This window comes from Ceratotherium simum, chromosome 7 (genome assembly GCF_057802395.1).
Source record: "Ceratotherium simum simum isolate JZ-2026a chromosome 7, ASM5780239v1, whole genome shotgun sequence".
Taxonomy (NCBI): domain Eukaryota; kingdom Metazoa; phylum Chordata; class Mammalia; order Perissodactyla; family Rhinocerotidae; genus Ceratotherium; species Ceratotherium simum.
In genome coordinates, this window is record NC_141906.1 from 39,731,409 (window position 1) to 39,758,561 (window position 27,153).

Here is a 27,153-nt window from a genome sequence, read left to right on the forward strand (position 1 = left end):
TATGTTCATGGAACAATAAAAGAAGATTAGACTTTGTGTGATATTCTCTAAGACTGGAAAGGCAAGTAATCCCTTTAGAAAGTTTCCCATCCTAAGCGGTAAGTAATCTGCATCACTTTAAAGAATAAACTTAAGTTACCAGGAAAACTTCTCACATGGAACATCTCCTTCCCTGAGATTTAGTATTCGATGGCTGAGTAAATACTCACTGTACTCCAGAAGGAGAAAAATATGTCTGTTTTTCAGAAAGTGTTCTCTGGATAAGAAAAATAGATAATAATTATCAAAAGGGCTTGATGGGTGTGCCAGCAAAATGAGAACGCATTAAGAGAAGATTACAACTCCCAGCTTATAGTTTCTTGATATCAAGTGCGGAAACACTTTTTTTTCCTAAGTTGTCTTTTTAAATATTTTTTAAGCTGGAATGCCTTTCTCCCTTCTATCTAATGTAGGAATAATTGAATGAAATGAATAAATGTATGAATAATAAAAATGAACACAGTCTTTGGAAAGTTTGTTTACCCTTAAAGTCAGTCCAGAGTTTCTCCGGACTCCACATTGAATAATTCTCTCCTTTGGGAACTACTGAAAATTAATGACAGCATTTATACTTCAGATTATATCAGAGTTCATGTATATATATTTTGTCTCTCCTACAGCATCTGGAATAATGCCAGTATTTAGGTTCCAAAGAAATCTTCATTAACTGATTTAATTTAATAACTTAGATTGAGAACCACTAATGTGCCAGGTAGTATGCTAATCATCAACCATGTTAGGACCTAAATAGCCCAGTGCTTATACGAATGCCTACATCCACAACAATCTTCAATAATAAGGCAACACTGAGGAGCAGTCATGGTGCCTCCCGGGTGCCAGACAACTGTGCTGGGTCTTTACACACTCTTCCTCAGTGTTTCCCAAACTTGCCTAATCATAAAACTCATCTGACATGTATGTTAAAAATGCAGGTTCTCAGGCCCCTGCCAGGAGATTCTGATTCAGTAAGATTTTTTTAAAAGGATGGTTCTTAAGATTAGGTAAAATTTGGGAAAAACTATTTTAATCCTCACAGCAACCCTTTGAGGTAAGATGAATTTATTGAGACTCAGAACTCTTTTGTGACATGCTCAAGGTCGCACACCTAGCAAATGACAGAGCTAAGGTTCAAAACTTGTTCTGCATGCCCCAATGCCTGCAAGTCTACTCTCTGAGTTTCTCAGCCAAGGCAAGCAAAAGGCTTTAAAATTATTTCTGTTCCTCAAACTTGAGGAAGCCAAGAATGCTCTCAAATAGGCCCTTGGATGAAATGAAGCCAGTTTTCAACTAATTTAACTGGAACCAGGATGTAGAGAGTAGGCTGTGGCCGGAGCTGGAGTGGGTCTGACCTGGTTTAAATTCTGCTCTGGCCTGACAAGGAAAAACAAGCTGTTTGGGGGCTTCTGCTTTTGCCTCTGTGTCCAAAGGCAAGCTCTTTTCTCAGCGAAGGCAAGCAAAGGGCTTTATGATTATCGTTCTTCCTTCTTACGTACGGGCAACAGTCCAGGTGGCATTTTCAAAGGCAACAGGCGTTTCTTAGTAAAGCCATAAAGACAGCTCTGCCTGTGCCCTCCCAGGACGAGCACCATTGTATCTTTTGTGGTATGTTAAGCTTTCTTCAGCTTTTCTGCATGGGAACTTCTGTCTGTCCTCAGATTTCTGAGTAAACAATGTCAATATTTATCAAGAACTTCTAGGAGCATAGAGAACATTGTGGGCAAAGTGGATCCAACTGCAGGGATGCAGTGCCTTAAAAATATTAGATTTGAGAGAATATGAGGGGGGAAAAAAGGCTACTAGTGACTCTGTCCTGTGTGCTTCCACTTTTTTTACCTTATTTGTTTTTCTTCTGCACTTGACTTTGAGCTCCTTTAGAACAGGGATTGTTTCTCATTTATCTTTGGATTTCTAAGGGTTTGCACAGGGCAGAACATAATGAATGCCCAATATGTTTGTAGTATGAATTTGCAAAAGAATTTAACTAGGTGATCTTAACCAAATAGCCTAATCTTATCTGTCTCAGTTTCTTTCTCTGAAAGGTGTAAGTAATAATAATTGGCACTTTTTTCACTGGGTTGTTGTGCTAATGAAAGGAGACGCGTGAGCAGCCTGTAAACCATAAAACATCACATGTGAATACAAGGCAAATGGCTTATGCCCCATTCGTCATTCTACCCACTGTGTGGTACCTCTCACAATCCCTGATTCAGAGTAGGTACTCAAACAGTGTCTAACAACTAATCGGAACCTTAATTTACTGTGAGCACAGCAGCACAGTGCTCAACCTCACTAAGTTCTCATTTCAACCCCATGAAGTAGTTACTGATATTATCATGTAATAGATGAAAAAGCAAAGCCTAGAGAGACCAATGTCTTGCCCAAGGTCACCCACAGCAAGTTGTGGAAGAGCTTGGACTGAACCACGCGGGTATCATTTCTAAGTCCTCATTCTTAACAAGTAACGAGCAAGAATGGAGCTGGGATTGACAGAGGGGCTAAAAGAGAAGAGGGGGAAGGAGAAGAAAATATGTGGGATAATAGCTCCGCTAATGAATGCTAACAGATAGGCGGTATAGAGAAGATGTCAAATAATATTCCTAGGCATAAAATGCATTTAAACCTAAGATATTTTCTTTAAAATAAACATTATTCACGACCTCAATACATACTCCTTAAGAAAACAAAAAGCAAACAAACTCAGGAATCAATTCCTCCAGCAAATCTCACTACCCAAGTATGATGAGTATGTGGAAAGCTCTTGAAACTGTCAGCATCTGCTTTGCTGGGGCCCATCTCACATGATCATTTATTTGACAGAGGAACAGCTCAAGCTTCTGCAGTTTTCCTTAAATTGCTGAGATTTTTCCCCCCAATTAAATCACCCAGTGACAGCAGCAATTCTGTTAGGCTACTTTCTTAATGTGGTCAGAAGGCAGAAAGATAACAAGGTAAGGCTTACAACAATATAAATCATGTTAAGAACCATCACTCAGTGGCTTGGGATCCAAATCAAAGCTATGAAATACAGGATGACATTAGATGTTGAAATGAAAAATACCAACCATGTTTTTCAGAGACTCGGGCATTAATACATAGCCACATTTTATATAACAGTCTGCTCAGAGGATTAGTAAAACAGAGGCTGCAAAAACCTGGAAATCCTCCTACCCATATTAAGTTAATTGAGTTGGAGACATCCAATTCATCACATTTGCAGCCTGATTTATAAGCAACTCACCCTGCCCTGGAGCAGAAAGTGAAATGCTATGAGCTAGCTATTCTTAAAATTTCAAACTCAAGCAGATCTGAACCTGTCAATATCTTAATGGTATAGGGAAGAGGAAAAGAATCCAATTCAAGTGCACTTCTGTGACCCTGGTGAAAAAATAAACACCCAGTGCACATTTTATGATTGACATTTCTATGAACAGTCTAGCCACATGCGGAAACCCTCTGTGCCTGATCCCACGGAAAATGCATCATCATTTTAGCAAGCTGATGGGATAATTGGAAATAAGTTCTTTGCTAGGATACGACTTCCATTCAGCATAAAGAAAACAATCTTATGACAGTTAAAACCTGAATTCAGAGAGGCAAGATATTATAGCTCTTGGCTTGCATAGCTGGTAGAAGCTTATGATAATAACTAATAAACACAGAAAATTGCCTTAGGAGTATACAACAAAAATAGTGAAAGAAATGGGATCAGAAACAGAGGTTCTGCATTTAGAGCACTCTCCTGAAGCAAATGCACTCTCAGTCCTTCTTGTCTGGGGGAACGTGTTGATCTCCGCTGTTGAGAGCTGCTATGCAATCAGGTGTACCTCATTGACACACTGGCTCGGGAAGCCTCCTCCTTTATTTTTCTGACAGTTAAAAAGATTTCTTCTCAAGAAGGACAAGCATTCCTTATCCAGGCAGAAACTGAGAGGCAGAGAAATGACAATCATAGATTCTTAGAGATGGAAGGAAGCTTGAAATTCATTTCACCCAGAAATTCTTAACCTCCAGCCCGTGGTCCTTAGGGAATCCATAGACAAACTTTAAGTGGTCCACATCATCCCTGAAATTTTATGGAAAATTTTTGTGCGTATATATTGTTGTTGTTTTTCCTAGGAAAAGGGCTCATGGTTTTTATAAATTTCTCAAAGGGGCTCATGACTTCAAAAAGGTTAAAGACACTGTTGGTCAATGCCTTATCTCATACCTGAATCATCTCTACAATGTTTCATTGAGGGTTTCCTAGCCTCTGTTTGAATACCTTCAGTGACAGGAAGCTCACTACCTAATGAGGCAGCCCATTCTATCTTTGGACAGCTCTATTAAAAAAAAGAAAAAGTGGTTGGGTTCGTGCACTCCACTTCAGTGCCCCGGTCTTCACAGGTTCGGATCTAGGTGCAGACCTGCACACCATTCTTCAAGCCATGCTGTGGTGATGTCCCACACACAAAATAGAGGAAGATTGGCACAGATGTTAGCTCAGGGCCAATTTTCCACACAAAACACACACAAAACAAACAAACACAAAACTTACATGGATTCTGTTTGTCTCCTTGTTGTTTACCTTAGAGGTCACGATATCTACAGAAATTGTATGGAATAGTTGCTTGTGGTAAACAATTTGAAGCCAGGAACTACCATATCCCCTGAGCTGAGTCTATTTTCCAAGAACAACATCACTCATGCCTTTGATGTTTCCATTTGACATGGTTTTAATCCCCTCTCCAGCCTACTTGCCCCTCTCTGGAAGCACTCTAATTTGCAGCCATTCTCCCTGAAATATGCTTCTCAGATCCTAACGCCACTCTCTGGAACAGCACAGAATTATCATCTCTTTGTTCTTGACGAGACAATTCCATTAGTGTAGCCGAAAATCGCATTGACTTTTTTGAGAGCCCCACATACTGACAACTTGAACTGATTGTATGCTGAACCCCTTAAGCTCCTTTTTCTTTATTATGTGTTGCCGTTTCCTCCCCCATTGATCCTTCTAAAAAGTGGGAATAAGGAGAAGAGAAAGGAAAGGAAAATGGAGACTAGAGAAATAGAAAGGGAAGGTGGAGGTAGCCACAGGGATCTGGGGGAGGGGGGCACGTGCTTTAAGCACAGAGAGTAGAATTCAAGCTGACACACAAGCAGCTCCTTAATCTTAATAAGGGCTGTAAATGTATTTATTATTACCCTCAGCATACAAATGTGGGAATGAAGGTTCAGAGAGGTTCCGTGATGTCCTAAATGGCACACTCCTGACACCGAGCCCACACTGTCCTGCAGCTCTGGTGAAGCACTTGGTAAGAGAAATAATAGTATTGCCTCTGCGTAGGTTGGTCTTTTAGATATGGATCCTTTATATTCTCTTTTTATAAAACCATCTCATCAATGGTTACACAAATACACAAAGCGATATCAGAGTTAACTAGTGATGAGATAATTGTTATTCTTACTGAATCAAACTGGATGCACACAATTTAGCCGGAGAGTTTTAGAATGAGAGAGATTTTTGTCCAGTGTCAACAAACTCAATGTGGCCCTATGGGAAAGATGAAAATTGGCATAAAAAAATAAAAAGATAGTGATAACAATTTCCAGCAACATCTTGTAGAAACTGGAATAAGTAAACTTCTGTGACCTGCTGAGTAGACTATACCTGCTCTCTGCTTTTCTTGTGAAATAGAGGAATAAACTCTGGTCTGGGAATGTGGGACCCAGATTCCTGTCTCAGCTTTAGCATTAACTGTGTCTGCCCGGGGAAAATCTCATGACCTATCTGACTCTTAGTTTCCTTATGTGTAAAATAACCAAGTTAGAGTGTATTATTTCAAATGCCCCTACTCAGTTCTAAGTTCTATGACTCTATGATCTTACTGTTGAATATCAGGTCATCTGGCTATGTAGGGAATTTATTGCCTAGGTCCTTGCAGCATATGATCTAAATTATAACAGGGTATCATGCTGTTTGAGTAGGGGGTCCCTTTTCTAATTTATATAAATATGTCGAATGGCTAGTGGCAGCTCTGCTTTAATTGTTCATAATAGAGAAATAAACCCTATTTTCAGAAATGCTATATTTAAGTTTTATATTGCTTGTTTATAATTAAAAGCTTGTAATATAAATGTCTTATTGTTCTCTGAGAAAATAAACCACCAACAAAACTTATTAAATTCCTTCACACATAATATGAAGAGATAAAACCAGCAAATCTCTAGAGCACCAGTTCTGAAGTTCAATTACTACAATTTCAAGCTGATATTTACAAGTGACTCATGACTGCTATGTGTGCCCTGTGCCTTAATGGTCCTTAAGGTGGGTGTGGGGGAGGTGGTTCTCCACTAGTGTGATGTGTAAAGGGACTTCAATAAGAGCCTCTTGAATGCATTTTAAATGAACTTCCTTGTGACCCAAAATTGGCCACAAGCTCTAACACACTCAATGTTCTGCCAATAAAGAAGGAACAAATCATCAGCCTTCAGAGCGATTTTGGTGAGTCAGCTGGCCTGGGGACATACGTCTTGGGAGTGCTGCATTGGGGTTAAATCCACTTGCTTGACACTGGCAAATCCTCTGTGAGCTGGGGAAAATCAACTCAACTTTCTCTACCTTATTCTCTCATAAAACATTTCAATTTCTTTTAAATAAGTATTATGGGGTACCCTTGGTATATGCTTATAGACGAATTTAAAAATTACCTCCTGGAATACCATTTGTACTTATTAAATAAGGTTAAATAAGCACTTAGTTATATAGTTTCTGTTCACTAAATGATTCATACACATCTTGATTTCCCTAATAGAATTTAAATTCCTCATAGAGGGAGGCTCTATCTCTTACTTCTTTTATTATCGCTCACCGTGTTTAGCAAAGCTCTTGTAATACACATGCAACCATTCAATCAATGCCGTGGCATCATGGAGTTCAAGACAGCTGTTCTCCAAAGTTCAGGTGTAACAAAGTCACCTGGAGGGCTCATAAAAATACAGAGCCCCAGGCTTAGTGAAGTAAGATGGGGCCAGGCCTCTGTGTGATTCTGAGACACACCCAAGTTTGAGAACCACTGGCTTAAGCAACTTAATTGGTAGTAATGGCAGCCACAACAGTTGCTGGACAGAGAAAATAGCAATAGTTAGTAATATAAAGTGTTCAAGTTCAGGCTCTGCCATTTCTTTTTTTGTGTGTGTGAGGAGGACCAGCCCTGAGCTAACAACCAATGTCAATCCTCCTCTTTTTTGCTGAGGAAGACTGGTCTTGGGCTAACATCCGTGCCCATCTTCCTTTACTTTATATGGGATGCCGCCACAGCATGGGCTGACAAGTGTGCGTCGGGATCCGAACTGGTAAACCCCCGGCCGCCACAGCGAAGCGCGTGCACCTAACCGCTTGCGCCACTGGGCCGGCCCCATGGCTCTGCCATTTCTGACCAATGTATTTTTAAGGAATCATTTAACTTCTCTGGGCCTAAAGTTTTCTTCCTCACCACCCCTCCTTTTGTAATAGGGGAAAGTTGGACCAGATCCATGGCTTCTTGACTTTCTTGACCTTGATCAGAATAGGAAATACATTTTACATTGTGGGTTAGCCATCTGTATATCTTCTTTGGAGAAATGTCTGTTCAGGTCTTTTGCCCATTTTTTAATTGGGTTGGTAGTTTTTTTGTTGTTGAGATGCATGAGTTCTTTATATATTTTGGAGATTAAGCCCTTATCATCACCACACACATGTACCAAATTATCCCTTTCACCCTCCTCCCTCCCCCCTTCCCCTCTGGTAACCACCAATCCAATCTCTGTCCCTATGTGTTTGTTTATTGTTCTTATTATCTACTACTTAATGAAGGAAATCATACGGTATTTGACCTTCTCCCTCTGACTTATTTCACTTTGCATTATACCCTCAATGTCCATCCATGTTGTCACAAATGGCTGGATTTCATCATTTCTTATGGCTGAGTAGTATTCCATTGTGTATATATACCACATCTTCTTTATCCATTCGTCCCTTGATGGGCACTTAGGTTGCTTCCAAGTCTTGGCTATTGTGAATAACGCTGCAATGAACACAGGGGTGCATGTACCTTTGCAAATTGGTGTTTTCAAGTTCTTTGGTGATGGGTTGTAATTAGTATTTTGGTGGTGAACATGATGTAATCTATGCAGAAATAGAAGTACAATGATGTACACCTGAAATTTTTACAATGTTATAAACCAATAAAAAAAAAAAACATTGTGGGTTAGTACACACTCAAACACAACTGCACTAAACTGAAGCAAAGATTTCTACTTGTAATGTACTCTCATATTTTCTGCTCTATTCTTTTATTCTATTCTAAAATTAGCAAGTAAATTGATTTCATTTCTACTAATGGGTCAATTGCAGTTTGAAAACCCTGAATTCAATGATTTCTACTGTTCCCTTCAGTTTTAAAACTGTATGATTACATAATATAGGACTGTGACTAAGAGCAAAGGGTCTGATGTCACACTAGCTGGATTTATATCCCAGATCTATCAAGGACTAACTGTGTCACCTTAGAAAAGTCTTTCTAATTTCTTTGTGCCCATTTTCCTTGTCCATAAAGTGGGAAAAATAAGAAAACTTATCTTATGGGGTGGTTGAATGGAATAACTCAATACATGTAAATCATTTAGAATACTGCCAGCATATATTAGGAATTCAATAAATATGAGATTTTATTACTGTTATTATTTCTCCTAAATCAGTCTCTAGACAGAAAGCTTGCTGAGTGGATATAAATACAGAGAAAGAAAAATTCATGAAATTGAATTTTAGACCTTAGCAACTGCTTCATACCCCTCCCCCAACAAGGAATCTAGCAGTTTTGTTAAACAAATATAAATGAACAAACAAAGACTATTGATACAACCAAAATCTTCTTCTTGAAGAGAATCCCAGGTTAAAATACACTTGATTTCAGCAACGACAAAATTATACCATAAAAATGGTGCTAGCGTGATCCTTTAGAGTTCACAGAAGTGGGATTAGATCTATATTTAGAATTAGTGGAGTATGATTATAAATACATTGCCAGATGTAGAAAAAAAATGGTTCCATTTTGATAGGTTAATAATAATATTCTCTAGACTTTTAATATCGTTAATGTGTGATTTCAATGTTTGTTAAATAGCTCTATTTCATTACTCAAAGCTTACTAGATATTAGCTTGTTACTACGAAGTAATGATGCTTTTTAATTTTTTAAGTAATACTTTTTGAATAAACATAGCAGGAATTATATATCTAAATCAATGCTTCCCTCCAAGTAGCCACCTTGAAAGATTATACACATGTTCTAACATCTTTCATAACTAGTCACAAAGGAAAGTACATTTCTTTATACTTCACTACAGCCTTGTTTGGACTACTCAAAACCTGGTCATACCCCCAACTTATTTGCTACACTTTGTTTGAACTAGCCAGAGTGACAGTCACTTTGGTATGAAAGATAACAATTTTGCATAATACACCCTTGCTTAGCTGAGATGGGGCTATTCTGTAGTGTAAAGCCATTATCTCAAGGACAGCAAGTATGAAGCTATAAGAGCCCACCTTTATTGAGAGCTCAGAGTTGATTGATCTTAAATTCAGATTTGCTCTTGCATACACATACATTTCCTATTTTTTAAATATAAAATACCATTTACTGAGCACCTACTAGGTGCTATTCTGAAGACTTTCCATGTTTTATCTCAAATAATCCCTACAGCAACCCTTTGAGTTCCACATTATTATTTACAACAGGGGAAATGTCAATAGATGTGCTAAAGGAGATAGCTAGAAAGCAAAGGAGCTAGAATTTGAACATAAGTAGGTCTGATTCTCAGGTCCATCTGCTTTCCACTGTATGCTATTACTTTCATGGATTAGCTGGGAGAGAGTTAAAAATTCTACAGCTCAATCAATGTCAATACTTATTTATGAATGTGTGTGTGAGATTTGGAATCATTTCTATATATCTTTGATAATAAGAAGGAATTGAAAACATGCTCACTAAAGGGTTACAACTCCAAATGTTTTATGGGCGAGGGGTACAAGTTATGTGTCATTTTATGGCGCCAATAACAACAGCATCATTAACAACAGTAATAGTAAGTATCCTTTACTGATAGGCAGCTTCTCTGAGATTTAGGTACTTTATTTCTAATTCTTACAGAAAGCCTTGGCAGTAGTAAAATCTTAGTCTTGAGAAGACCTTCTGTGTATTAACTGAGTTAACTCTTTGGGAATATCTGTATCTGCAAATAATCACTAATGACACATTTAGGATTACTATAAACTCCTCATTTTCAAAAACATATTATGACTTTAATAGACATAACAATCTAATATTTATTAGAGAAAATTCATTATTATTGTTGCTATAATTCTCATATAGATGAGAGAAATAGGAGATTTGGATGTCATTTTGTTGACTTCTCCTTCCAAAGCAGTGGTGGGAACCCATTAACCCACAGCAGGCCAGTTCTAGAGAGCATTTTTAAATTGTGAGATGCTGTGGTAGGTCCTATGCCTACCATTCTCTTCTTCCCTTTTTCCAATTTGTGGCTTAAATATCCAGGATTATCTGAGGTATGCTATTGGTACCCTTTCCAATTAACAATAATTGAAGCAAAAAATGTTTCATTTGCACGGAATTTTGATCAGGAGCTTTTGTGCTTGGATTCTGTATACGTCTGTCAAGGCCATATTTCATTCAACCATTTCCTCTTACTAAGGTCTGGGCCTGGAACAAAATGCCTTATTCACAAGTAGGCAAATCTCTTCCAAACCAGTCTTATGTTTTTATTAACTAAGAGCTTCTCAATTTAGCCTCACAAATCTCAGTTTCTTCCCCAAGACCAGATGCTTCCTGAGCCATCAGCTCAGGTACTTCCACCATCTAGTGGTGAGAGACAGAAATGAAAGGATTTTACATTTTTGAAAAGTACTAATTAAAAAAAATAGCAAAATCAGCTTAGTTTTCTAATTAGTAATATTACTAAAAGGACTATGGCTAGAAATGAAAAAAATAAACATTTTTTTTTCACTTGATGATCAGGACCCCATGACTATTGGGGTCAATTATCTCTCTTAAGGTATTTCTTTTCTTTTTTAATTATTGATCAGGAAATAAGTATTCAAAAGGTATCTAGTGTTTGGCCAACATGATTCTAGGCAATATAGAGGAGTACATACTTTTCTATGTATAAGATATGATCCTCTTCTACTAGAAACTCATAACTCAGTTAAAAAATCAAGACATTAAACCACTAAGGGCTAAACATTGTGGTGAATTACTCGCTGCTTCATGGTCTCCTCAGTAGGTCCCTCTCTCCATAAAATCCCAACATGGTGGTATTGTTTCCTGTGTGTCAGTCCTCAGCATTCTATTCCCCCTTTCCTGAGCAATCCCATTTATATCACTTCAACTACACTGAAGACTCCCAAGTCTCCATTTCTGGATCAGATCTCGCTGAATTCCCAGATCTTTATTTCAAAATGCCTGTTAAACCCTTCTACCTGGGTGCAACATAAATATCTCAAACTCAGTTATTCAAACCTAAACTCAGGATGTTTTCCCCTCACCCTAAAATGTGCTCTTCCTCTGGCATTCTTGACTTCATTTCTTAATACCTCCTCTATGCATCTGGTCAAATAAAAAATTTGTGAATTAACCTCTATTTCTTTTTCTTCTCTACCTTCTATACTTAATAGGTGTCAGAGTCCTGGTGATATCTCTTCCTAAATTTCTAATCAACCCCTCTTTCCATCCCTGATGCCTCTGCTTTATCCCAGAGCTTGTCCACCTGTCACATTTTACCTGATGTCCTTGATTGTGATACCACCCTTTTCTTGTTTTTCTTCCACTCTGCTACATGACATGATTAATGGTCTAATTTGCAAATCCGACTAGGTATCTTTCCTTTTTAAATTGTGTAGTCACTGCTCATTACCTACAAGAAGTCCAATCTCCACATAAGGCCTTTCATTACCTGTTCCCACCTACCTCCCTTGTTTTATGGCATGCTTTGGGCCCACTCCTGTATCCCTTCCTTAATCCTTACATTACTTCCCTCTGCCTTACTCAACTACCTGCAATTTCTAGAATTCTTCCACACTGCTACACAACTACTGGAGTCTAGGACAACCTTGACCTTTCTCCCTTATCTCCTACTTCCTTAAATCAAAAATGACTGCCTCTACAATGCTTTCTCTGATCACACACGTTCCTAGCTCTCCAACACCAGAGAAAATTAAACAATTTTTCTAGGTCGTGGGAGAATTTATCTCTTCTCACTTGCACATAACATGACATATTGTTTGTATACATCTCCAAACTTGTGAGTCTAACTATAGCATGTAAGCAATTTGAAGACATGTTCCTCTTTGTATCCTCAGGGAATAACATAGAGTCCAGCATTTAGTAGGAGGTCAAAGAGATTTTACTGCACAAATTAATGAATGAAAGAATCAATCAATCCATACATATAAAAGATCTCATTCATATTAAACTTAATTGCATCTCAGAAATCCTAGATGATTTTCCCAAGGTTATCCAGCCAGAAAGTGCAGAGTCAGGATTCAAATATATATTTTTTGGCTCCAAAGCCCATGATGTTTTACAATAATCACACTACTTTCTGCCTGGAGGTAATGAAAACCTGGACTGGGATGGTAGCTGTGGTTACAAAGAGGAAGGCGAGAACATCAAGACATTTGAAAACAAAGAGAGAAGAGATTAAGGTGAAAAAAATTTCAAAAATAATCCCAAGGCGTCTAGTTTAGAATATTGGAATAACACTAATCCATACAACCCCTAATAGCAAAATATCAATAGCAGTAAAGATAGCTACCATTTTTGTGTATTTGTTACATGTTAGGCTCTGAGGTAAGATTTTGTATCGATTTTTCTCACAAACTTCACAAAAGCATATGAGTGGATGCCATTATTTTCAAAAAAAAACCCCCTGAGATTTAAGGAAGTTAAATAACTTGAGAAAGCTCACACAGCTAGTAAGTAGAAGATATGGTATTTGAATCTGGTTGAGCTTGATTCTAGGGTCAGAATAAATTTTTATGCTATTGTTTTCTGTTGGTTGTATTAGCGATAGTCTATGTGTCTGTTATAGTATTTCCAAAAGTGTATGTGGCCAATCAAAAAATAATTTCATTTGGAAGAAAGGATTCCATGACCAAATATGTTTGGGAAATACTGTGTACTAACCATATCCTCATCTTAGAGGTTTATATTACATATTATCATATTAAAGACTCTGAGAAATCCTTCAATAAGTTAATGGATTTAATTTCTCAAATGTTTTAAGCATTTATCCCTTTATTTTCCTTATAAGGCTAACACATCACACCAAACGTATTTTGGGAAATCCTGGTTTAGTTTCATTGTAGATGCCAATAAGGGAGAAAAAAGAAAAATAAAATAAAACAAAAATAAGATGTCGTCCAGTTCATAGAAGCTTAGACATTTATTAAGAGCAAGAAAAATGGCATATCTAGAGGAAAGGACAATACATAGTTCAACAAAAATTATTTAGAATAGAATAAGGTGTATATAAAAATGTTAACTCCATGTGCAGGACACGCTAACTCCATGTGCTATAGGATATTATGACGAGGTAGAGCCAGGCAAGAGTTAATAGGAAAAGCTTCACGGAGGGAGAGGATTTATTGTACTATTGACTAAACTGTACTTTTCTATAAGCAGGCTCTGGCAATTGTGGTAAGAAAATAGTCAGTGGAACAAAGTACACCTTGTTATTTTTCTTGCCTGCAGTTCTGTATATCAGCTTCCTCGTTCCTGCGCAATGCCCCCTATAATTTCTCCAAACTTGCACTACCTATAAATTCTCCAATGTTTTCCCATATATATTCAACAAATGCCCGGTTGTCAAAGGGTATAGAAGTCTATCCCAACCTCTCATACTCTTACTTTCCAGTAAAGCCTCCCAGAACTGTTTATTCTGATCTCAATGAGAATAAGAAAACAGAAAATTATATTTATCTGATTAAAGCAATTTACACCAATCTATGAAAGATAGCTTTAATCTTCCTTGTAAATAGTCATTGAATCTAAGATGGCTTTGATTATAAGACACACCATTTTTTATGTACCCTAGGAGATGCTGCCAATTTTAATTGCAAGATGCCATTGATTTTAGGACACATACAGATCTCAGATATGTAATACATGAGGAACAATGAGGTTTAAAATTGATTAAATTCTGTATCAATGATGATTGAATAAGGGATAAGAGGACAACAGAAAAGGAAAAACAAGAAGTCTGTGCCTTGATTTCTTGCTCATTTTAATATCAACATCACCAACCTCCCAAAAGGCAATTATTCATAACAGTGCTCATATTGCCACTTACAAGTAATTAATATTTGCTGAAGGACTGAGGATATAATAATGAACAAAGCCAACACAGACCCTGACCTTGAAGGCATTAATATAATGACAGTAATACTGATAGTAAATTTATAGAAATAAAACTAATGGTTATGAATTAAAAGTAGAATTTAAATAACCAGTTGGATTTCTGGCCTAACAAATATCATCTTAACGTGAAACAGAGCATAAAGAGTAGCTTCATTCATTTATTGATTGATGGTTGAATGTAGAACTTCCACATTGCTTATTTCTGAAAATGATTAGTTTATGAAATTAAGCACATATAGAATGAAGATTTAAAAAAATGAATAACCAAATAAAAATCACAGAAATAGATCTTGCCAGGTCCCAAAAAGGAGAAACATGAGCTTTGTGGTGGGCTGGACTTACCAGGGTTCTTCAATGACATGCACACCTAGTCTGTGGAGTATATCTCAAAGTGAAAAATTCTTCAAATGCTCCAAACAAAGTATGTCTCTTTTGCTCAGAAAAAAAATTCCTATAATCTTAAAAAATTTTGCAAAAGGAAACTAGCCCCAAATACAATTTTTTGTTATGGGAGCGGAAAGTAGTCCCTTGGGAGTTTACTACTAGGTGGATTGAAATATTTTAGACAGAACCTATTTTCCTTCTATTTCTTCATAATTTTCCCCTCTATCACCACTCTTCATGATTATCATTCTGAAAACTAAATTTTTTACACATGCCCTTATATTTTATATCTGTTTAATTTTTAAGAATAAGGCCATATGAAAAAAGGACCTTCAATTTTTACACACATGGAGGCCACAAATGAAAATTTGAATCTGAGATCTCTTTAAAAATAGCAGAACAGTTTAGAGGAAGGTGATATAGCACAGGAGTGATAAAGTATCAGTCTTTGAATCCAGAGAGACCTGAGTTAAGCTTTTCTATTCTCTAGTTCTGTGGTTGAAGGGAACTATTTAATTTTAAAATCAAGTATAATACCTCATAGAGATAAAATGAGAGAAATAAAATAGGCGATTTTAAGGTATTTGTCATGGTAGCTGGCTGATGATAATAACAAGATCAAAAACAACATTTAGGGGCCGGCCCAGTGGCATAGTGGTTAAGTTTGCATGCTCCACTTTGGCAGCCCAGGTTTCGCTGGTTCAGATCCCGGGCACGGACCTATGCACCACTCATCAAGCTATGATGTGGCAGGCATCCCACATATAAAATAGACATATAAAGTAGAAGAAGATGGGCATGGATGTTAGCCCAGGGCCAATCTTCCTCAGCAAAAAGAGGAGGATTGGCAACAGGTGTTAGCTCAGGGGAAATCTTCCTCACAAAAAAAAAAAAAAAAAAAATTGGTGAGTGCTTACTACATGACAGGCACTTTCTAAGCAGTTTACATGTACTGTTTCATTTAATTAGTACAAAAATCTTATGAGCTAAATATTATTATTACCTTCATTTTACAGATGAGGAACCTGAGAGAGAGAGGTTAGTTAACTTGATCAAGGTCACAGAGTTACTAAATGAAAGCACCAGGATTTAAATTCAGGCATTCTAATGTCCAGGTTCTTAAAAATAAGCCTGACTGCCCTCCCTCCTTTTCTCTCTTTTTCTCTCCCTCTCTCCCTTTCTCTGTCTCTCTCTTAAACAAATACTCTATAAAGGGTACTCTGCTAGGTGTCTGGGGTCCCAGAGTGTCTAAGCTTTAGGAATTTGAATTTCTGTTGCAGAGTAGGAATAAGTAACAAATAATTAGAAGTCAAGGTCCCCTAGGAGAGTAATATGGATATTGAAAACCATGTTTTACTGCTCTGTGTTTCCCCATGGCCTATTACGACGCATATAGTAAACACTCAATTAATATTTATTGAATTGATCTAAACTGAAAAGAAAATTCTCATGATTTATTATAGGCCACTTTCTTGTGTGAAAGAGTCTAGGTAGCATCTGAAGAGAAAGCATCCCCATCTTGAGGCAAGGTAAACAAATTCCTTCGAATTCACCACTGAATTGCATTTCTCCTTTCAACTCCATACTTCTCACTGGCCAAGGCACTCTAATGAAAACAGGCTAAGTAAGCCCATCTATCAGCCAGGCAGCAAGCGTGCACCAGAGGCAGATGAATCTTAGAACCGAGGCTTCGATTGATAGGCTGTGCTGGAAGAAACAATTGCCAGACCTGCAACAGTGAGATTACTCAGCTAATGATTCAGAGCCTGCTCAATGCAACATTTAAACTGTTATTCAGCAACCTCACTCTGTTTAGGCGGGCCACACATAAATTTCCTAATTACTACTAGAGAGCCATGTTGTTTCCTAAGCAGGATTTAGGAGGCATTATCTGATTGTGTGTTTTGCCTTCTCACTCTTCCTCCTTCTAGTGCTTGACCCGAGAGCACCACACAGATCAAAGAAAGCAAAGAGGTTGAAAACATGGCAGGTCTAATCAAGAATTTGTACCTTCTTCGCATTTCTCTGGGCCTAACAGGTTTTCTTTATGAGAAAATAACACATCAGATTTTAACCATGGCAGGTTTTTCAAACACTTGAACTGTGATAATATAACAACCCCTTAACAATTTGACTAGGAAACGTGTCCTGTTGCTATAAAAATACATTTGCTTGGGGCCAGCCCGGTGGCGCAGGCGGTTAAGTGCGCATGTTCCGCTGCGGCAGCCCAGGGTTCGCCGGTTCGGATCCCGGGTGCGCACCGACGCACCGCTTGTTAGGCCATGCTGTGGCGGCGTCCCATATAAAAGTGGAGGAGGATGGGCATGGATGTTGACCCAGGGCCAGTCTTCCTCAGCAAAAAAGAGGAGGATTGGCATTGGATGTTAGCTCAGGGCTGGTCCTCCTCACAAAAAAAAAAAAAAAAAAAAATACATTTGCTTGAGCCTGATAGTGCAGTGCTGCGCTGGAGAGAGAGCCTCATGTGCTGGTCTTTCCAAACACATTCAGTAGCTTCAAGTTGATAGCCTGAAATCAACCATGATGGGAGTATTTACACCACAAAATTGGCAAACTCTACACATCAGGGTTTATTTTTTTTCTAGAAAAATTGTGCACATTTATCCCTATCACTGTTGCTGATAGAAGAAGGGTACACTCTTTTAATTAAGACAATCTAAAAGTCTATCTGGTTCAGCATAAACAACACCTCTAGAAGGTCATGAGGGAAAAGTCCTGGCTCCAGAATAGCCATCTCACAGCCTGGGTGCAGAAGTTTTGGGTGAACTCACCTTTCCATCCTCTTCACAGTACCTTGGGGATCACACTGCTGAGCTGGGGTTCCAAAGATGAAGGGAAATCTATTCTAACCTTGATGCTTCATGTCAGAGGTTTATTATTCATAGGTGGCTATTTTTAAAACTGACATGAGTTGCCTTCAGTAAAAGACACCACTATAGTAAAACTATAAAAACCAATAATTTTTTTGAAAAGAATAGAATAAGAAATAAGATAGAAGGGAGAAACAGAAACAGAAAATCTAAACTAAGGAAAACCACCAAAGTTGAAGACACTTAATTCTGCGATTCTTGGAAAACAAAGGGTAAAAGGGAAATAGAAAAGATTCCTTTACATCTGAGATCTGATCTTCAGAAAAAGCAAACTTTTCCTTCAACTCTAACAGACATGTTCCAAATGAGGCATTAAGTAGCATAACACATGGTGTAAGCAACCAAACTGTAGATGTTCAGATAATTACATTACAATGTATATGCTGAAGCCTTAATAATATACAAAATGAAGATTCTATCGTGCTTTTACTGTTTTGTTCATAATTTTTACTGCAACCAGGCTAGCTTTAGACTAGCCTCGACTATCCTACTCAGCTTGCAGACTTTGGGAGCTGTACTCTAGAGTTGATTAAAAAGGAAGATCTAGTAAGGGGAGAAAGACAAGTTGAGAGGAAAAAAAGAGGAAAGAAAGCTCCACAGAGGTTCTTACAGGGATTCTTCCAACCAGTTAGAAAGAAAAAAACCGAAATTTAAATACCCTGAATGCAATCCGGTCTTCCAGCTCTGCCCTGTCTCGATTTATACTGGCCAGCACGCAGAGTAAGAATGAGCGTTTGTGTGCAAAGATGAGAGTCCTTAAACAAGGAAGGTATTCATCTGACCACAGAACAGAATCATTGATTCCTAGAGTTAGACTGGACCTCAGAGACAATTCTCTGCACCCTCCTGCTGAAGGAGGCTTTTTTACAATACCACTGCCAGGCCGTCATCCAGGCCTGGGAGATTTCTAGGGACAGGGAACTCCTGCTTCATGTAGTCTACACCTTTTTTGAGGTAGCTCTAACAGTCAGGAGTTGTGGTCTTATAATGATCCCAAACATACATTCCCGTTAATTATGCACAGTGGTCCTGCTTCTGCCCTCTGGGTGACACCAACATCCTGTTTTCCGCATGACAGCCCTTGAGGTGTGAGAAGGTAAATCCCCTATCCTCCAACCCTTAATCTTTTCTTCTCCAGGTTAAATACACCCATTTCCATCAGTCATTCAACGATTTCCAGAGACTCTGGGAAGAACTGAACAATGAATTCCAAAGGCATAATATTTACATATTTTTACATATTACAAAATATTTACTAGAATTTGACAATTAGCCTAATATTTTAATTAATTGGTGGTAACATAGCTAATTTATTTGATAATACATTTTTAGGATGCCAGGGTATTTAAAATGCATCAAATTTTGGAACTATAGTAAACATAATTTAGCCTTTCTTTGATGTTTTGGAAGGTATCATAAGATCTCAGAAAGCATCAGGGCCACCTTTGTGGCTGTAGTTTTTATTGTGACACAGCTATATGGAAGTGCTGGTGAAGTGAATGTTCTGGCTAACAAAATAAAAGAAAATTTTCTTTAGCAATAGTCAAGGGGTTATTTGGTAGTTTCTTTGGTTTTGTTTTTCATTTCCGTTCTCTTGTATTACACCGTTGACTCTAGTTCCATTTTTCTTTTTTAACTTTAATCAACATTCATAAGCTTTTATCCAAAGCACAAAATCCCACAGCATCAGCAAAGGAAAAGGCAGAGTAATTTGCAGCCAAGGAGCACAAAGAATCCTTAGTCTCATTATATTGTCCCTTGTCAAAATACTGTTTATCAAGAAATTCTTTAAAATTAAAGAGAAAAGGTAGAAAGTGTTAGAAAAGTATGACACCAAAAAGAAAGAAACACAGTATAAAATAGAGGTGTTGATGAGCCAACTCACACATTTTCCTTTTCAGTCTAGACAGTAAGGCAATTACTAGTGTTATCATGTTGTATTTACTTCCTTTGTTTTCTCTGGGACCAGGAATACAGATGGAGAGAAAGCATTTGGATGAAACCTTGATGTACTCTTGGCCTTTTTAAATACGTGGTCAGCTTTTATTCTCTTTCAGTTTTTCACCCTTGGCTCTTTCCTTAGCCCATTCTCAGCAACTAAAAGGATTTTCCAGACATTCAAATAACTGTGAAAACAACTGCCCTGTATCAGAAATGCCAGGTGAGCCTCCAAACCACAGAAAGACCCTCTGGCAACCACAGGCCACTGCAGTGTTTCAAAAGAACCTCATTTAATTGGGCCAACAAACACCTCTCTTAGCAACGCAGATCAACCACTGCCGCCAGCTCTAAGAGCAATCTAACCGACCTTCAGAGGAGAGATGTGAGACTGCAAGACGTATCCGTGGACATTTTCTATTTGAGACAGGTTCTTTTCTGATACGTGCACGAGTTCAGGGCCTCTTACTTCGTGGGTTAGTCGAGGTAAGGAATGATCATGTGGAGCATCCTCATCTTGATATCGATACTTCTAGGAGAAAAGACAAGAAAGACAAAAAGCATTAGTGTTTGCAAAGGTTCTGAACTTCAAATTCTAACTTCATTTACAGGATACAGTCTGCACCTATTGTTGACCTCACCAAACAGGCTTTGCCTCAAACTCTTTTGATGGTCAACACGAACCTGCTCAAATGCAAGCAAAACTGAACCAACCATCAATATTGACCAATGCTGATGACTTGTTTTTGCCTGACAACGTACTATCTCTGTTGATAAGCTACAGAAGTGTGATAACAACTGAGACTGAGACAATCTACCTAAGTAGGTGAGGAGGTAACCCTCCAAATGACTGAGCAGCTAAGTATGTAATAAACTTCTAAGTCAAGGATGGAGAAGAAAAAAGTGTTGAGCATGAAAACAGAATTCTGATACAAACCTTTTAGGAAACTTAATTTTGCTTTAGAATAGGTGAAAGGTTTAAATTTCTTTGGAAATGAGGAAAAATTTTTTCACCCACATTATTTGTATCAGCCTCAAAAGGAAGACATTCTTCCCTTCCTTTTATACCCAAAGAGGAAGAGTGTTGATTTGGGTTAGTCAGATTCTGGGACAAAAAAAAAAAATGCACAATTTCCAGGGATGGAGTTTTCTTTTAAAGCACTTAAAAATCAAGGCAAAGAGTCTGTCTATATTTAGATGATTTCCTGAGAGGAAAGAGGTCTGAGTTCCCTCTCTTGGAATCCCTTTTCCCCTTTTCTTTCCTATCTTCCTTCTATATGCCTGTAACAGTAAGATCATCCTCAGACAAAGGCCATCCTTTGAGTCCTCCAAGCATACCTAAGGAAGCTGGCAGAGAGAGAAAAGGGTCAGGACATGGAATGGTCTGAGGGAGTATAGCCTTGTCCAGGGTCATCTAACCAGTGGGCATCAGAGTTGGGACCCTGTCCACATAATTTGCGTCTGAATCCTCCTTCTACTATCATCAGCCCCTCCTCCACTCCCATAGGAGATGAAGCCCAAGTCTGATAACTGAATCAGCAGCTTGGTAGAAAACACATCACTGAGAATACACAACAAAATGGGGTTAGAGCATTCCTGTGAACTGTAGAATACCGTCTTCAACCTTGGCCTGGATCTCTGTCCTGTCTTTCTGTCTCTCTTTGCTTTTCACTCCTTTTCCTCTGGAGCTGTCCCATTAGAGTCCATTGTTTCAAGGCAGTTGGCCTACCCAGGAAAGAAAAAAGAAAACCTTCTACATCCCACCTCCAACCCAGCTAATAAAATTTTAGTTTGCCTTGCTTTGCCTTTGTTCCCTATGCATGGCACAGGGGTATTAGGGGCAGGGGTACAAACATCCTCATAACACTGTCTCAGGCTTAACTGTGATGTCTTACCTCTTCCCAGTACACTGTTATTGTTAACACCAACAGTTATTTTTATCACATCAGGTTACTAACAGCATGTCTTCCTACAAAATCATGCCTACAGTTCTTTCATTTTTAAGGTAAAAATGATTTCTTGGACATCAGCTCTCAGTCTGACTCATAATCTGACATTAACGAGAAGAACCACCCAGCATTGGTAATTCAATCTGTTGTCCATTCTTACTCAGAAGTTGATTATCAGTACTTGCATTTTCTAGGGAGGCTTTCTGCAATGTTCCAAGTTTAATACTAGTTTCAAAACAAAAATTACAGCTAACAATATCTTGATAGCAGTTTGCAAAGGACTTTCATCTATTTCTTCCATTGAAATCCTTCTTACCTATGATGCTCCATTTTACTTATGAGAAAACTAACACTCAGAGAAGCTAAGGGACTTGTCCAGGGTCATTTAACCAGTGGGCATCAGAGTTGGGACCCTGTCCACATAATTTGCGTCTGAATCCTCCTTCTACTATCATCAGCCCCTCCTCCACTCCCATAGGAGATGAAGCCCAAGTCTGATAACTGAATCAGCAGCTTGGTAGAAAACACATCACTGAGAATACACAACAAAATGGGGTTAGAGCATTCCTGTGAACTGCAGAATACCATACTTCTGTTTTCCTAAACCTATGAATAATTTAGCAGGGTAATCTGCCTCAGAAACATGGGCTGAGTTTAACATTTATTCTTGATCAGTTACGTGTTCACTGGGAGTGGAATAATGTCATACCTATGCCAATTTCAGTGTCTCTGGCTTTCAGCCCATCTGCCCTCCACATCTCCTCCCCCTCTTTAATTCTCTCAGGGATGCACTACCATCTATCCAGCCACCCGAGCCAGAAAAGTGGGAGTCAGTCAGACTCCATCCTCTCTTTCGCCCTCCACCATCTGCCAATTTAATAAATCACTGAGTCTTTCTAATTTATATCTTAAGTAACTCTTGAGTCTATTCCATCCTCCCCCACTACCAACCACTGCCCACATTCAGGTTCTCATCAGCTCTCAGCTGGGCCACAGCAAGAGCCTCTGGACTGGCCAGACTGCTGCTGAGATTGCCCTCTTCCTGTCCGTTCTCTACACTGCACCAGCGGGCTTTGTGAATCACAAACGGACAAAGTTCTTCTCTTTAAAACCCTCCAATGGCTCCCACTGTCCACAGGAGAGAGCTCAAACTTCCTTACCCTGCCATAAGCCACCACCCAACACCACTACATGAGCTGACTCCCCATTACTTCTGCACTCTTTTATCTCACAACTCCCACCTCAGGATTGTGGAATAAATAGATATAAACAAATCATTACATCCAGTATTATAGAGCTTTTTAAAATATTGTGGAAAAATATACACAACATAATATTTACCATCTAAGCCATTTTTAAGTGTACAGCTCAGTAGTATTAAGTATATTCACAATGATGTGTAACTAATATCCAGAACTTTTTCATCTTGCAAAACTGAAACTCTATACCCATTAAACAACTCCCCATTTTCCCCTCCCCAAGCCCCTGGCACTACCATTCTTCTTTCTATTTCTATGAGTTTGACTACTCTAGATACCTCATATAAGTGGAATCATACAGTATTTGTCTTTTTATGACTGGCTTATTTCACTTAGCATAGCGTCCTCAAGGTTCATTCATGTTGTAGTGTGTGTCAGAATTTTCTTACTTTTTAAGGCTAAATAACATTCCATTGCGTATGTGTGTGTGTATATATATACATGTATATATATATATATACATATATATATATGTATACATGTATATATACATGTATATGTATATATACTGCATTTTGTTTATCCATTCATCTGTCAATGCAAATTTCGGTTGCTTCCACCCTTTTGATATTGTGAATAATGCTGCTATGAACATGGGTGTACAAGTATCTCTTCAGAACTCTGCTTTCAATTATTTTGGATAGATACCCAGAAGTGGAATTGCTGGATCATATGGTAATTCCATTTTTAGTTTTTTGAAGAATTTTTTAAGCTTTTTAAAATTTAACATATGTAAAGCCATATTCATGTCACTCATGACAGTCAGGAAATGCTTGTGTTCTGAAACATAAAGATCCAGGGCACTAAAAGTAAAATTTTTCAAAGTTAAAATGATTATTGTGGCTCCTCAAGGATTCCTACAGTAGGATTCAGCTGGTTTAGAGAAAGATTTCATTCATAAAAATATACATCCTGATGAACTGTTTGGATAAATAACTATCAGAACACAAATAATAGACTTAGTTGAACGTATGTGATGTCACAAAGAACTTTTTATATTATTTTTTTTTTTGTGAGGAAGATTAGCCCTGAGCTAACACCTGTTGCCAATCCTCCTCTTTTTGCTGAGGAAGATTGGCCCAGGGCTAACATCCATGACCATCTTCCTCCACTTTATATGTAGGATGCCTGCTACAGTATGGCTTGATAAGCAGTGCACAGGTCCGCGCCTGGGATCCTCACCCACAAACCCTGGGCAGCCGAAGTGGAGCACATGAACTTAACTACTAAGCCACTGGGCCAACCCCTCAAAGAACTTTTATTTTATTTTATTTTTTAAAGATTTTATTTATTTATTTTTTCCCCCCAAAGCCCCAGTAGATAGTTGTATGTCATAGCTGCACATCCTTCTAGTTGCTGTATGCGGGACATGGCCAAGGCATGGCCGGAGAAGCGGTGCGTTGGTGTGCGCCTGGGATCCTAACCCGGGCCGCCAGCAGCGGAGCGCGTGCACTTAACCACTAAGCCACGGGGCCGACCCTCAAAGAATTTATTTTAAATTGATTATTTTCATAAATTTAAGAACCATTTTAAAAACCAATAAGGCCTTAAATTAGACTTTAAAGTCAATCTTGATGCCCAATTAATATTTTATTAGCAACAATTTTAACATTCTTTGATCTTTTAGGCCTCAAATTTGACATTACCTTTTCTGGGAAGCTTTTGTGAACTGCAAGTATGAGATTTTGTGAGTGTTCCCATAGCTCCCTATACTCCCCCAATCACAAATTTTATCATGCTATATGGTTGTGTATTTTTTTGTGTTTTTATACTGAACTATAAGATTCTGCGAGGACTGAGACCATTTGGATCTTGCTTATCCTCATATCTCCAATCCTTAGCCAAGTGTCTGGCACATATGTTCCATAAATATTTGTTGAATAAAGTTATGAATGACAATTGAACAAATGGATAACAGTTTCTCAACCTACAAAGTTATTTTGGCTGCTGGATACAATCTCTTTAGTTGTAGAACATTATGAACTCAAGTTCAAACAAAAAAGACAACTGCATCATTTGCTTGACAGAATCTTACAGGATATCAGATTTTTAAGTGTTATATACTCTCTCCTCATCATGCCTTGCAGTAGTAATATATGCTAAGAATATAAACTGAATAAGAACCAGGTTATGTTTTTTGCTGAGCAAGATTTGCTCTGAGCTAACATCCGCTGCCCATCTTCCTCCTTTTTTTTCGTATGTGAGCCACCACCACAGCATGGCCACTGAAAGACAAGTGGTGTAGGTCCACGCTCGGGAACTGAACCCAGGTTGCCAAAGCAGAGTGTGCCGAACTTAACCACTAGGCCACCAGGGCTTGCCCAAGAACCAGTTCTTGATCTTGAGAAGACCATAAATTATTAAGTGAGTTATACATATGTGCAGCCAAGTCATGATACATAGTGATAACGACTGTAAGTATAAACTGAGTTCTGTGGGAGCAAAAATGGGTCATCATCAACTCTGTCTGAAGGTTCCCAATTTGAAACAGGATCTAGAATGATGATAGAAAGAGGTCAGATGTATTCTAAGCAAAGGCAACAACATATGTAAAGGAGATGAGTGATAGGAAGGGATAATGTTTTGAGGGAATGGTGAGATCTTAAAGTGGATTGTAATAGATGCTATTGCCCCCCTGCACCCAAATCCATGGCAATCCCTTTTATACATTCAAGGCCTATGTCTGCAAACTTCTCAGGAATATTGCCCTTGGGTAATCTTCACTTAGATGTACCTGGGAGTTATACTGGAACCCTCCAACTCCCACACCTCAAAGTGAAACAAACTCTGTGATGTAAATTACACTCCAAAGCACCTGATGAGATCAACCTGAAGCTAGACCACTCGTGGACCTACATTCTTACAGAACTCCTTGTTGCTTCCCTTACTCCCTTAAGGGTTTCTCTTGGGAACTAGCTTCCATAAATCATGTGCACGCTAATCCCTATTTTAGGTCTGCTTCTGGTGAATCTGATGTAAGATTTGGATGGAATTTAGGATGTGAGGTAGAATGTGGCAGGAGACAAGGCTGAAAGGCAGATTGCTATTTATTATGGACACTAGGGAACCATCCAAGAGACCTTGGACCTAAACAAGAGTCTTCCTGGGGCCAGCCGGATATTCCTCTCTTTTTTTCCTTCCAGTTTTTTGCAAGAGATGACAAGAACTGGTAAGAAGTACCATATTTAACTGAAATGCAAGCCTCCAAAGGAATACCCTGATATGGCATAGCAGAATCTCTCTGCTTAGACTCAACTTTGGCAGGACAAAAAATGATTTTTTTATTTGTAATACTAAGATTAACATTTACATTAACACTAATGCTGATATTAACAGAAACACTAATCTTAACACTAATGCCAATATTAAAACCAATAATAATAGTAGTTACAGTTAATGTGCCAGGAACTATGCTAAATGCTTTATACGCATCATCATACCTGAGAGATAGATGTTATTCTCCTAATCCGAGGCTTGGATAGTTAAGCATTTTTTCCAAGCTTACATACCTGGTGAGTGGCAAATGAGGATTCACACACGTTAGTCTGACCCTAGAGCTAGAGTACTTAAATATTCTTCTAAACTGGTTAGGACTCAAAGATCTGAAGAGACCATCTTCATTGTCAGGAAATATAATTCTTAGGAAATCTTCAAGAGTCATCTAACAAGGGAGATTAAACAACTTTGCAGAGATCACACTCTGATTTAAGAATCAGCTCTAATTTTCTGGGTAATTCTGAGTCGTCTCTCATTCTAGGGCTCTTCCATTAGGTAGTGATGCCATTCTGTGCATCTTTGAGGGTTTCTGTATTGCCTGTAAAAGGAGGGCCATTTGCGGAAGGCCTCTGTTTTGAAATCTGTGCATTCCTCTTTTCCTTTCCTCAGCTTGGTCCATTGGAGGGAACTCTGGAGCAAAAGAACTTTTGTAAACAGTTTATATTTTCTCTCTCAGCCCTAATAAGAGTGAGGCAGAAGATGTGCCCAAGACAGGGAAGACTGATGTACTATTCACATCCCCTTCTCAGCTCATTTTGTCCCTGACTTCTGGAATCCTATCCCCTCCCCACTTCTGAAGCTTAGCTCCCCACTCCTGGATTCTTTCATCAGGCAAACTTTTTCAGGTCCTTGATAATTAGATTGAGTGTCACCTCCTCTTGGAAGCATTCTCTGACTGCTAAGGTTGAAAGAATGTCTTTCCTTTATGCTCCCATAGTATTCCGCACAGATTTCTGTCACTGAATAAGAAC

The 27,153-nt window shown here is 38.4% G+C and overlaps 1 protein-coding gene across 2 annotated transcripts in view; it reads right to left on the reverse strand.

Annotated features, from left to right (window-relative positions):
* DLG2 (discs large MAGUK scaffold protein 2) overlaps nt 1-27,153 on the reverse strand; it is a 1,864,788-nt gene that overhangs the window by 902,597 nt on the left and 935,038 nt on the right. Inside the window, exon 6 of one of the 2 annotated variants that reach the window (XM_087433531.1) lies at nt 20,069-20,230. In XM_087433531.1, the coding sequence (XP_087289657.1) occupies nt 20,069-20,230 (162 nt within the window). The remainder of the gene's footprint in view (nt 1-20,068; nt 20,231-27,153) is intronic. The other variant, XM_087433533.1, reaches the window with a different exon arrangement.